Here is an 11931-nt window from a genome sequence, read left to right as displayed (position 1 = left end):
AGGTCAAGTTTATTGATCGAGCACATTTCCAACAGGCCATGCTGCACAACTTGCTTTACAGACTAGAATGCAACTAAAACAAGTAAAATGCACAACAATGATGCAATAAAATGTAAATGAATAATAACACTAAAATAGAATGCATTTAAATTACTCATTGGCAGCAGATTTGACGCAGTTTCAACTGAAGATGAATCAATTAAAGGGTTAAAAAATGTTCTCACAGTTTTCTTCAGTCGCAAACTGTCTTTAATATCAGTTCCAGTTTCTAGCAGATATCTCAGTTTCTTGATAACACAGCTGATACATACTCCAATGTTTAATGCAAACAAAAACTTTTTTGAATGCTTCTCAGAGGAGATCAAAGCACTCATAACACTGGTGTTAATTTTCAACACATTATCGGTCTTTAACACAGTAAAATCAGGTAGCTGTCATTCAATGCCAACATCAGCCTACCTGACAAAGCCAAACTAAACTAAGCTTTTCCATCAACTTCCATCAGACATTATAGTTTATCCAAGCAAAATGTTTTCTTTTTAAAAATCTAAGGTTTTGAGGAAAATAACAGCATCTATGAAAGTACATGAAATATTGATTAGGCTATTTGAAAATGGTGAAAGACAAGTCTGATAAAAAGCTGAAAAGATGCTGACACTGTTGTATTTCACATTAGAATGAAGGGAAAAAAACTGTACTGCATGAAAGAAATGTACAGTGGATTTCTCATTTGACTATAAAATATAAATGACTTTTGCTGGAGGGACTGAATAGCCAAATTCAATATAAAGATCTACTGTTCCATCAAGTTGGCAGCAAATATCTCATTTATCAGTCCATAGTGGAAATAAATAAGCATTCAACCTCTGATTTGACATTTTATTACTGTCTTAACCAAAATTGCAGTCAGAAAACATGAAATTCTGCAAAAGAACGATACAAGCTGAACTCATTTTGGTTTGAAGTGAATCAGATACCATTCATTCACCGACTCCATTTCTAATTTGCCATTTCCCAGTTCAGTAGAGAGCTCTGACTTGAATCATGTGTGGAAGGGACAAAGTACAACTCTGAGCAGCACCGTACAGCACGCAGAGACAGTGTGCATTTCTATCGCTGCTGCAGGTATGAAGCTGTGAGGATCATTGACCAGAACGCGTCACTTTAACAAACTGATGAAACCAGCTGTAACACAGGACTTGTTGTTTTGTTTTTTTAATGCAGTCCAGCAAATGCATTCTAGGAACAAAGAGTCAGGTGATTCATTTGCTACAATATATTAGCAGTTCACCCTCCTTCTTAGCGTATGGCACAGTTTTTAAAAGTAGAGGCAGAGTTTCTGTTTATTGCTGTGAAAGCTCTGCCACACTCAGCTGTTATCCATCAGTGTTTAGCAGCCCGACTGGGCTTTTTAACAGTCTTCACTTTTACAGAGTTTTTGTATAGTAGCAGTCTCTCTGTGGTGTGAGGTGGCAGGCGGTTCCTTTTTGCTTTCACAATGCACGCAGCCATCGGACTGAAACGGTCAAAACCTCCAGATGTGGCGGGTACCGCCAGCAGCTTCTTGGCGAGGCCTTGGAGCTTCGGGAATCGAGAAGCACATTTCCAGTACTGAAGAGTGGAGCTGCTTTCCCACAGTGGTTCAGACAGGTACACGTCAAACTCTGACATCTTTAGAGTCTTTGCAGGCGGCTGAAGGAAGTTGAAGATGGACTTCCTCTTGAGGTCGTTTTCACTGAATTCAGGACAGTTGTTGTCTGAACTGCCAGCACAAGTGTCCATCACGGCATCTGTCTGGCTTTCTTCTTTCACATCGTGCTCCAGCCCACTGCCTGTCTGATCTTTCTCTGCCTCAACAGTTGGAAAAGTTGAGGCTTCCATGTTTTCTAATGTGGACTCAACAATGCTGCGAGCCTCAGATTTTGACGGAGGCGTTAGGAAATCATTCTGTTCATCCTGGTTGTCATCAGAAAATGGCTGCAAAAAAAGGTTGTTTTAAATGTAGACACATTTTTTTCCTTTATCTACTCAACACTCATCTTTAATTAAATATAAATCAACAGAAGTCTGCTATGCTTCTGGCCTAATTTGGTACCTGCAGTTTGATCCTAGGATCCAGCACAGCAGCTAGTATCATGTCCTTCTGGTGAATCACTGGCTGGAAGTGTGTGTAGAGGCCTGTGCGCAGCGCCTTGCAGAAGTGGGTGTAGTTGGTGACACAATTCTCCAAGGTTTTATCAAGTCCAATGAGGGACGGTATGATGAGAGACATAGTCACACCATTTCCCTGCAGGACCTACGATAGAAAAGACACAAATATGTCTTCTATTAAAGACCCTGTTCACATTTCTTCTTAGCCTGATTATGGGATTACTGAACAAAAGGTTACACATGTAGATTTGGAAATTTCATTATAAATGTTGAAGATGCCTGGTGTAATTACTGCACACATCAGGTTTTTATTAACTTGCTCTGTTACCTGCATAGCCTCCTCAAAGGGCTCAAGAAGACCTAGAATGTCAATCACTTGTTCCCTCTTAACCATAACCAGCGGTGGGGCGCTGGCTGTGTCACTAGCCTCTATGCGTGCCTGGGCCAGGAGAGTCATGATGGAGCTCCAGACAGACTCCTGGACCATTCGCCGTAATGATAGCATCATGGAGTTCCAACGACAGTTGCTAGAGGAAGGGCACAAAGACACATTGTACTCCTTCATCAAAACCTAAATTAAAAGAAAAAAGAGAAAAAAGGCAAAAATAATCTTGTTAAAAGAGCTCAGGTCTGCATCTTTTCTGTAAAACATTTGCCACATTACACTAAATAATGTAAGCAAGAGGAAACATCTCTTAAATTCTGTTTTTCCTCCCTCGCAATGAAAATGAAGATATTGAAACCCAGCTGTAAATACCTTGGAAATAACATTTAAATCCTTTAGTCTCATACCTCACTCCAGTAGGGGCTGCTCTTGAAGAAAGCCACCACATTGTGGACCTGTGAGAGCAGGTTCTCTACTACTCTTGAATTTCTTAAGGCATCCCTAATCACTATCTGCAGTGTCCTGGCAGCACATGTAGTCCTTGTCCCCATCTGCAGCTCGGAAAAAGGGGACTCTGCTTCAGACATTTGGTCTGACAGAAATGCCAGCACTTCATCTCCATCCGGTTCTCCTCTATTGGACGTGCACATAATCTTGTAGTCGCAGAACAAGTTGTTTGTAGCTAGGGCTTCTTTGGCCTGGTTGGCAAGGATGTAGCCGATGCTGCGAGGAAAGATCCCGTAGCTCAGCAGCACACCTTCGAGCTCCCTGGACACACAAATGCTGAGGTTTTTGTGGCTGACATGACGGAAGGCCACAATAGGACGGCGGAGCTGCCAGGAATCACTGATAAAGTGAAGCTGGACAACAACAATGGGATCCTCTACTGGCAGGGTTTGAGCCCCTGCCCAGAGATCAACGGTGACATGAATGGCACTTTCACCATCTTTCATTGTGGCAAGGCAGGATTTAAGATCACGGATGAGCTGAGGCTTGATGGCTCGTTCCACCTCGTCATAAAGCTGCAGGGCCACTGCGCGCTGGGATAGCTTGTTGTACTCAGGGCTGATCGTACTCATGAAAGACCTGAAGCCAGCCCCTTCAACAAAGCTGTGCGGAATAAAGTGAATCATACATTTAACGATATACAGTAAATATTAATTCAATATATAAAAGCTTTTACAAAGTTTTCAACATAACCACAGAGTGACAAGAAAATTGCATTGACTTAAGGATTACCAAACCTCCTTCAGTGGATCACAAACCAACACTATCTCAACTATCAGCAGAAGAACTCACCTGAGGGGCAGCATGTCCTCAGCAATCATCCTTAGTGCTGCATCAGCAAACTTTTTTTGGTCCACCTTCACGGCTGGTGGTGCGGTGCCAGAGCTGGGACTGGATTTTGAGCTGGGGAGCAAAGAATTACTGGGGGAGGAAGACTCTCTCTTTAATGTAGACCTCTGTGGAGGTGGAGCAGCAGTCTTCTGCTTGGCTTTATGGTGCTCCTTGTCCTGCATTGACTTCTCAGGCCTGAGCTGCAGCAGAGCAAAACGCACAATAGGTAAACCAAACTTGTCGGATGAGAATAGCTTGTGTGAAATCCTGAAAGATTTAGGAATTTATGAATTCCTAAATCTTTTCTTCAGAAATACAGCCATAGCAAGCTCACCACTTCAGGAGTTACTGGTTCGGCATCTAAAACAACGTCACATTTGAAATCCACCTGTAACACATCATGTAATATTAATTCACAATTAACAATATCAAAGGTTTACTGTAACTTAAAACTGCAGGAAAAATGGTAGTTTAGTGACATTTAAAACAAGCAGCTTTGAATTGTTTGAGCTGGCTATGTCCCAGTATCAAATCCATCTAACATACTGGTATATCTGATCAGTTGTAACTGAAAATGAAGCCTTAAAAAGTATGAACTACATCCAATAAGCACTGTACCTCTCCATCCACAAATTGCTGAATATCAATGGAAACGCTTTGAGCAGCATCTCTAAAGAAGCCCAGCTCTGCTTTACGTTTGATGGTCGAATTCCAATGATTCTTCACAGAATTGTCAGACCTGCCAGAAAAAAATAAATAAATAAATTGCATTTTGATTGCTAATCATATTTTAAAAATTCAGTCATTGCCAGCTAACTGGCCCACCTTCCTGGGAGCAGCCTGGAAATCTCAGCCCACCGGTTTCCCAGAATGGAGTGGGCTTTATAGATGATGAGATCCTCTTCATCAGTCCAGCAGCTCTTACTGATCATTGGGTCGAGGTGATTGTGCCAGCGATCACGGCACTGCTTCCCCAATCGACCCTTTAGATGCTTTGAAATTAGAGTCCAGTGCTTGGTGCCATATTTGGCCACAAGCTCTACTATCTATCCAGAGAAAAATACAAAAGTAAAAACAGAATTTAAATAACAAAAATAGAAAAATATCCAAACTAAAACCAAAAAGTGTACATCTGATGTTCAATGTTTTTCATTTTCCCACCTTTTCATCTTCCTCTTTGGACCAGAAGCCTTTAATTAAGTCAGGATCCACATGTTTTCGCCAGCGGTGCATACACTGGTATTCTGTTCGCCCCTGTACAAGAAACAAGACATGTCACGCTGTATTAACTCAGAATTCACTGCTGTTATTCATCTTATTCTTGAACGATGTCTGCATGTGCCAAAACTTACTGGTAAAAAACTAGCAATAGTTTTCCAATCTTTTTTTCCAATGTTGCAGACCAGAATTTTGAGATTTTCATCCTAAATGTCAGAGAAAATAAGTCCAAACACAGTACATGGGTTATCATCAACACATTACAAAGACATTTACAGATACTGAGTTAGCCAGGTAGTTTCAATAAATTTATAGTTAATTAATATGAGCCAAAAAACAACCAACAATATGACATTAGTAACAGTAACTGAATAAATTATGTGAAAATCAAGATGCTGTAGGAAGAGAAAAAGTTGTCCTGAGACTTCTTTCAACTTACCTCTTCCTGAGTCCATTTGACTTGACACCTGGTACCGTCCTTATTTTCTACTAAATCTGAGTCAGTGTCAAAGCATAGACTATCATCTCCCTCATCGTCCATGCTGCAAACACAAAGATAACCAATAATTCAAATACAAATATTTTACTTTATTTAAATTTCCCAAGTGCAAAGACACACAAGAGAGAGCTCAGACGTCTCAGCAATGAACACTGACTATGACATGGTTGACATTAAACCCAAACAAATACCTACAGAGCCATCGTTTACAACACACTCAGTACTGTCTGCAGCACATGCAGCAGAGTACATATCACAGTTGAGCAGACTGTGATCTTAAGGGTAAATTAACAAACAATGACTTCATTGCTATTTTCAATATATCTCTGAAATACTCCATGTAAATATGTATGTAAATAGAGAATATGAATTCATATATAGATATCTGAATTTATGTTAATCCCTAAAGATCCAGTATCAACTGAGATCTACATTTTTGCAAGTCAATACCAAAATCTATTGTAAAGGTAACTGATATTAAAAATGAAGGCACTAAGAATGAAGTATGCAAGTGTTGGCATACTTGTTATTTGAACTTTAAAAATCACATATGATGTGTCAAAATTATTAAAGAAAATAAACTACAGAGCAAATTAACAGCAAAATCTTTTTCAACATACATATTTAAGTCGCGTCAGCTAAAGAGCTGTCTAATAACTATGGTTAAAAACAGAGAAAATATCCAGTGAGCAATTGTTCTTAGGGCAAAAATGCCTTGTTGATACTAGAGGTTCGAGTAGAATAGCCAAACGGTTTCAAGCTGATAGGAAGGCAACATTAACTCAAGCACTTGCTACAACTGGGAATGCAAAGCATATCAAACCCTGAAGCAGATGGGCTAAGGCAGCAGAACACCACATGAGGTGCCACTCCTGAGAGCTAAGAACAGAAAACCGAGGCCAAAACTGGACAACAGAAAATTGGGACAATGTTGCAGCATTCAAAAATTATGGTCAGAATAAAGTGTTCACATGAAATGATGCTTCCTGCTTTGTATTACCTAAGCCTTTTTCTCTACCTACTTGACTTCACTCAGTTAAGGTTGATTTCAATTACAATTGAGTACCACTTCAATGTGCTACGGGTCGTTGCAGTAATGTCACCGAAAGTCCCATGACGTTGTTTGTACACAACACAAACACAATGCAATAATGGAGGACATCGAGACAATGCTATATCTGCTGCTTGGTGTATGGCTTTTAAAAATGGCGACTCTGATTTTTGTGAAAAAGTCGCGACACCACTGACTGACCAATCATTGGCATGCAGTCAGTTGCTGTTACATTTTCAGATCGACTCAGCTCATTTGGAACCCCAGCCGAGCAGGTACTAATAAAATACCTGGTACCAGATAGTACCACCTAATGGAAAACCCTAAAAACCAGGTCAAGTCAAGCTGAGTAGGTACTAGTGGAAAAGAGGCATTAGTACCAACTGAGAACTATTTAAATGCCACAGCCTACCTCTGTAGTTCTGCTGACCATGAACGCAGTCTACCCATCTTCTGATGGCTGCTTTCATAAAGATGACCAAAAAGCTCAAATCATCTCAAACTGTTTTCTTGTTTTCTTTTTTCCTCTTAAAAAGGAGTTTTTCTTTCCCAATGTCACCAAAGTGCTAGCTCATAGAGGGTCACATGATTGTTGCCGTTTTCTTCGTTTCTTCTGTATTATTGTATGGTCTTGACCTAATAATATAAAGTTCCTTGAGGCAACTGTTGTTGTGATTTAGGGCTATATAAATTAAACTGAAGTGCATTGAAATCAAATGGCCTCCACAATTTCCAGACATCAATCCAACAGACAACCTTTTGAATGTGGTGGAATGGGAACCTCATCGATGTGCAGCAGACAAATCTGCACCAACTGTGTGGTACTTTGTGCTACCAATTCAATATAAACCAAAATCTCTGAGGAATGTTTCCAGCATCTTGTTGAATTTGTGCCAGAAGGAATTAAGGCAGCCGAGGAAAAAAGGGGGTCTAAACCAGGACTAGCAAGGTGTACCCAAAAAAGTGCCCTGGAAATTTCATTATCTGTCTCTAAAGCAAGCAACCCATCAGTGATATTTTGCAATTTAAAGAGAGCAACTGTTTGATACAGAAGTAAACTTAATGTCAAAATTAATTAAAGAAAAAAGTAAGTAACACAATATAGTCGTCTGTAATGCTCTTAACCTAAGCAGTCACCATTGGGATATCTAATAATAACTACAGTGTAAATGGGTTTGAATGAATTTCTTTCATTTACTGAGTACATTTCAAATATAACACACATTACCAGTCAATAAATAATTACTCAAGGTTGATTTTTGAGTGTTAATTCTACCCTCTCTCTAAGGAAATTATCTGGATTACAGCTGCTCCAAGACAGTAACAGTAACAGACTACACTATTTAAATAATACAATATGTTACAGAGTTTACAAATTGAAGAAATAGCACTAATATGTACAATTGCTCAATTATACTATAACAAAATATGAGCACATTATCACAGATCTAACTGCTGTATTTCACCTGCTCTCCAGCAACCAGTTAAACAAGCATGCATGCTATTCAGCTAAGAGCTAACAACTTCCCACAGCTAAGTAGCTAACATTAGCTTCTGCCAACCCAACAATTAAATCGCCGTGAAAACAAATTGTTACCTTATATATCTACAACAGTACATTGTGCAACTCTCGAAACAAAGTTATTGCAATTGATCGAACAAAAATATAACGCAAAGCTGCAGAACTTACATTTAAACTTGGTTGCAACTTCAAGCTAACTCTCTGATAGCAGATCCACTGAGCACACTTGAGAAAACGTTAGCTGTTAATTTAGCAAGTAGAGCGCCTCTAGCGGCGCTTGTGCGGGATAAAAACAAGCCTGCCCACTGCAACGCTTTCATCAGGAGTGGAAGTCGTAACAGGCACATTTAGCCGACACGAAAGCAGAGATAACGCGGACATGTTTAAATAAATCTAACATTGTGTAAGTGCTTCTGGAAAACAGTCGCGTTCAGCCCTTCCAGCTCATAACTTGACGGCAGGGGAGGAAATCACAGTTCACTCACTGCCATAAACACAAACAAGCTCTGCAACTGCGTGATAAATGTAACGACAAATAAAATATTCTTTTGTGAAACATTTCCAGCTAACGCAAAGCATCATATACCCATATATTACGTGTTTGTTTATATTTTAAAGACACCAAGAATATACACACACATGCACATTTCTCACACTTACCCGCGCGATATAACTCCTCTGTCCCTTCAGTCCCCCGGTCCCGATGAAGACCCGAAATTAGCAACCATAATAAATCATTGTTTCCATGTAATATATGCTTAATGCGGTTTGTATTGGTTATCTACAGACAATAACAGGGAGCTGCTGGCGTTTTATCAGTTGAAATTTAGCCGGGACTAAATGCTAGAGGTCTGTTCAAGAGCACCACTGCTGCAGAGCTGCTACACACATTTCCCGGAAACGACCCATGTGAGCTGCTGCTAACGGCTGCTCAAAAGACAGGCTTGTTACATTGCATGCATGACTTTGCCTTTAACATTTGTAAAAAAAAGACTTTAAGAAAATAAAAAGCCCACGTCAAAACATTAATGTACGACTGAATATATTCTAACGTAATAACTTCCTCATAAAACCATTAGTGGGGCACTAACACTTGGTAGGCTAATTGTTATGCAGCTGTTTCAATAAAGTTCTGCCTGTAATGTCTTTAAAATGGCAAATACTACTTGTGCTGGCTAAAAATGGACATTTTAAGATAAGAAAGCCTCCTTTTAAAGTTATAATAACATTTTGATGATTACCATTGCCATTTATGTAAATGTATATAACACACGTTGTTATCAAAAGATAGTGTCAAAATAATAAGAGATTAACTTCATCCATTATTAAATTAATTTCATTTTAAGATCCATGTAAATACCCTGTCTATGGCAATAGTTTAAGTCCCCTGTTTATGGGAATAATTGTTTTGTTTATGTCATGGCGTTGTATTATATGACTGTCAAAAATCTTAAAATCTCTTATTCAATTCAATTCAGTTTTATTTTGTAAGGTAAAGACTCTACAATATATATATTTATTTTTTAAAACCCTTAACAATCACATGACCCTCTACGAGCAACCACCTGGTGACAGAGGGAAGGAAGAACTCCCTTTCAAACCACAAGCAGAACCAGAATCAGCCTGTCCTATGAATACATATCATGCAACCATGTTTTACTGTATTACCAGTTCTTATTTGTTTATACACCAGTTTCCACAGGAAGCATACAAGTGCTCCACAAATTCATGTTAAGCTTTTTCCTTATTTTTATCAAGTATGTGCTTTTACAAAGGTAGATGCTCAAAGTAAACATGACCAAATTCTAAACCTTTGGCTTTGGCTGTCCACAATATGTTTACCCCAGACAGCCAGGCAGATCTGGGAGAACCACAGAAGCCCTATCCACCAACAGTTCAGATATTTTGCTTACCAGAGGTAGCCTATCCGAAGAAAGTTGGCTTAAAGGGAGAGGGAAGGGAGCTAAAATGATTTATTTCATACACCAGATGAACCCAGGACCTACACCAAAGCCCAGGATCAGATGAATAAAGGTTATTTTGAATCATGAACCAGGTAAACCACTCTAAAAGACTGAGACAAAGTAAAGATGGAGGCTGAAATTAGTGTTTTTATTTAAAGTGTCTTTAATTTAAAAAAAAAAAGGCTTGATCATAAATATCATTATTTACAGTATGTTTATGTTGTTTTATCCTCCCTAATATTTATTTATTGGTTATCAATTTACCTAAAGCAAGTTTGATGTCTACACCTTTATGAGGATGCTAGTGGATGATAAGGTGTAGTCCAACATCCACCCTTTGCAGCAGTGTTGCTCAGGAACCACTGGCTCCTCATCGTTGGTGCAGTTTCACACTGTGCATGTGTGTTTCCTATAATTTATAAAGGTTATATGTTTGCAGTGTTGAATTTAAAAAAAAACAGTTACAGTGTTTATGTTGGATCCTGTATTTGCAGCTTAATGTCACACTGAAATCCAAAGAAGACTCTGGGACATGACAGGTTCTGTTGTCCACATAATGATACTGAGAACCATACAAGTTGCAAACATGTTTCTGTGTGTACACTGCACCCCTTTGACTTCTGCTTGAGTGAGCAGTGTTCACATGCAGTGTTGATGATTTTTGACCACTAAGTGGGGCACTTCTACCAAGATGATGGCGAGCTGTTAATAACTCTCAACTTTCCTCATTGAGTCGAACATGTTTCACTGCTGGATTAATAATTTATCTGTTAATCTCACCTGAAAAATTGAAAAATAATGAGTCTCTGGTGGTTAATGTGACCACAGCTTGCAGCGCTTCACTTAGATAAGTTTGTGGTGATATAATAAGAAGCATAAAGTGATGAAATCTGAGAAGATACGATCGGTGATGAAAAAGAGACAAAGCCTCCATCATATACAGATGACTCACCCAGGCTGTCAGTTAAAGCTTGTTGTATATGAAATCTTTTGGAGAATAAATGACTATCCAGAATCAATGAAAGACTTCCTTAGCTCTTTTAATTATTCACTGTTATATCAGTTTGATAAATGCATTTATTGTTTTATTATGTTACATTGCTTTGTTGATACCAATTGTTTATTGTGCAGCTTCTAACTGTGTTTTTAGTTTTTCTTGGAAAGCACTTTGTTAACTTGCTATAAAAGTGTAATATCTGGATTATCTGGATAACAGTATGTCGTATATTACATATCTATTACATAACCAGTTTTCCAACATGTCATCGCTTACACTGAAATTACAATACTATGGCATTTCCCTCTTTACAGTCATGGACATTCCCACTTTGAATACATGTGGAAGCTGAGTGCCGTTGTGGCTCAGTAGCAATAACCAGAAATAGGAAAGCACAGCACGGTCTTTACTTTACCTATGAAGCCCAGGGATGGAACTGGAGACAATCCTATTCTATATTTAATTTTGTTTCCTGATTTTTTTTTTCTTTTCCCAAAGAAAACATTTTGACATGTCCCCTTAGGTAGAAGCTAAAGGCCTGTAAAAGCCATCTTCTTCTCCTGCTTTGCAAAGTGAGAAATGTCTCCAATCTATCTGCGTCTCCTCAATTCAACAACTGCAATTTTGTTTGTTTGTTTGTTTTTCCACTGTCATAACTGCTCTCTCACAACTGAAAAAGAAAGCAGGCAAAAACGATTAACCAATGAGAATCGTTGGATCGATGACGAGTTGACGAGTTATGTTTATGTAATAAAATAAAATGTGGTGCCAAAAGGACTTTGAAGCGATTGACTTTGTGGTGGTGC

The 11931-nt window shown here is 38.9% G+C and overlaps 1 protein-coding gene across 2 annotated transcripts; it reads right to left on the bottom strand.

Moving 5' to 3' along the window:
* mybl2a (v-myb avian myeloblastosis viral oncogene homolog-like 2a) lies at positions 1 to 9022 on the bottom strand. Of its 2 annotated transcripts, none has more exons than XM_063463906.1 (12): positions 8825 to 9022; positions 5532 to 5634; positions 5227 to 5298; positions 5036 to 5128; positions 4700 to 4920; positions 4493 to 4613; positions 4209 to 4262; positions 3836 to 4074; positions 2944 to 3646; positions 2480 to 2722; positions 2096 to 2296; positions 1 to 1977 (listed from the first exon to the last, which is right to left on the bottom strand). In XM_063463906.1, exons 2-12 carry the CDS (start codon positions 5631 to 5633, stop codon positions 1384 to 1386), a joined length of 2643 nt encoding a protein of 880 aa, XP_063319976.1. In that variant the 5' UTR covers position 5634; positions 8825 to 9022; the 3' UTR covers positions 1 to 1383. The 2 variants fall into 2 exon arrangements, with proteins under 2 accessions (XP_063319976.1, XP_063319977.1); XM_063463907.1 differs by lacking the exon at positions 8825 to 9022 and adding an exon at positions 8333 to 8435.
* Between the last annotated feature and the right edge of the window lie 2909 nt (positions 9023 to 11931).

The sequence above is a fragment of the Pelmatolapia mariae genome, linkage group LG20, assembly GCF_036321145.2.
Source record: "Pelmatolapia mariae isolate MD_Pm_ZW linkage group LG20, Pm_UMD_F_2, whole genome shotgun sequence".
NCBI lineage: Eukaryota > Metazoa > Chordata > Actinopteri > Cichliformes > Cichlidae > Pelmatolapia > Pelmatolapia mariae.
This window is presented reverse-complemented; position numbering and strand designations above follow the sequence as displayed.

What these genes read in the sequence shown, in the direction of transcription:
- mybl2a (XM_063463906.1), bottom strand. Translation starts at nt 5,633, where the DNA reads ATGGACGATGAGGGAGATGATAGTCTATGCTTTGACACTGACTCAGAT. An exon ending in TCAAATGGACTCAGGAAGAG is followed by an intron (nt 5,299 to 5,531) that starts GTAAGTTGAAAG and finishes TCTGACATTTAG; the next exon opens with GATGAAAATCTCAAAATTCT. An exon ending in AGCAATTTGTGGATGGAGAG is followed by an intron (nt 4,263 to 4,492) that starts GTACAGTGCTTA and finishes GATGTGTTACAG; the next exon opens with GTGGATTTCAAATGTGACGT.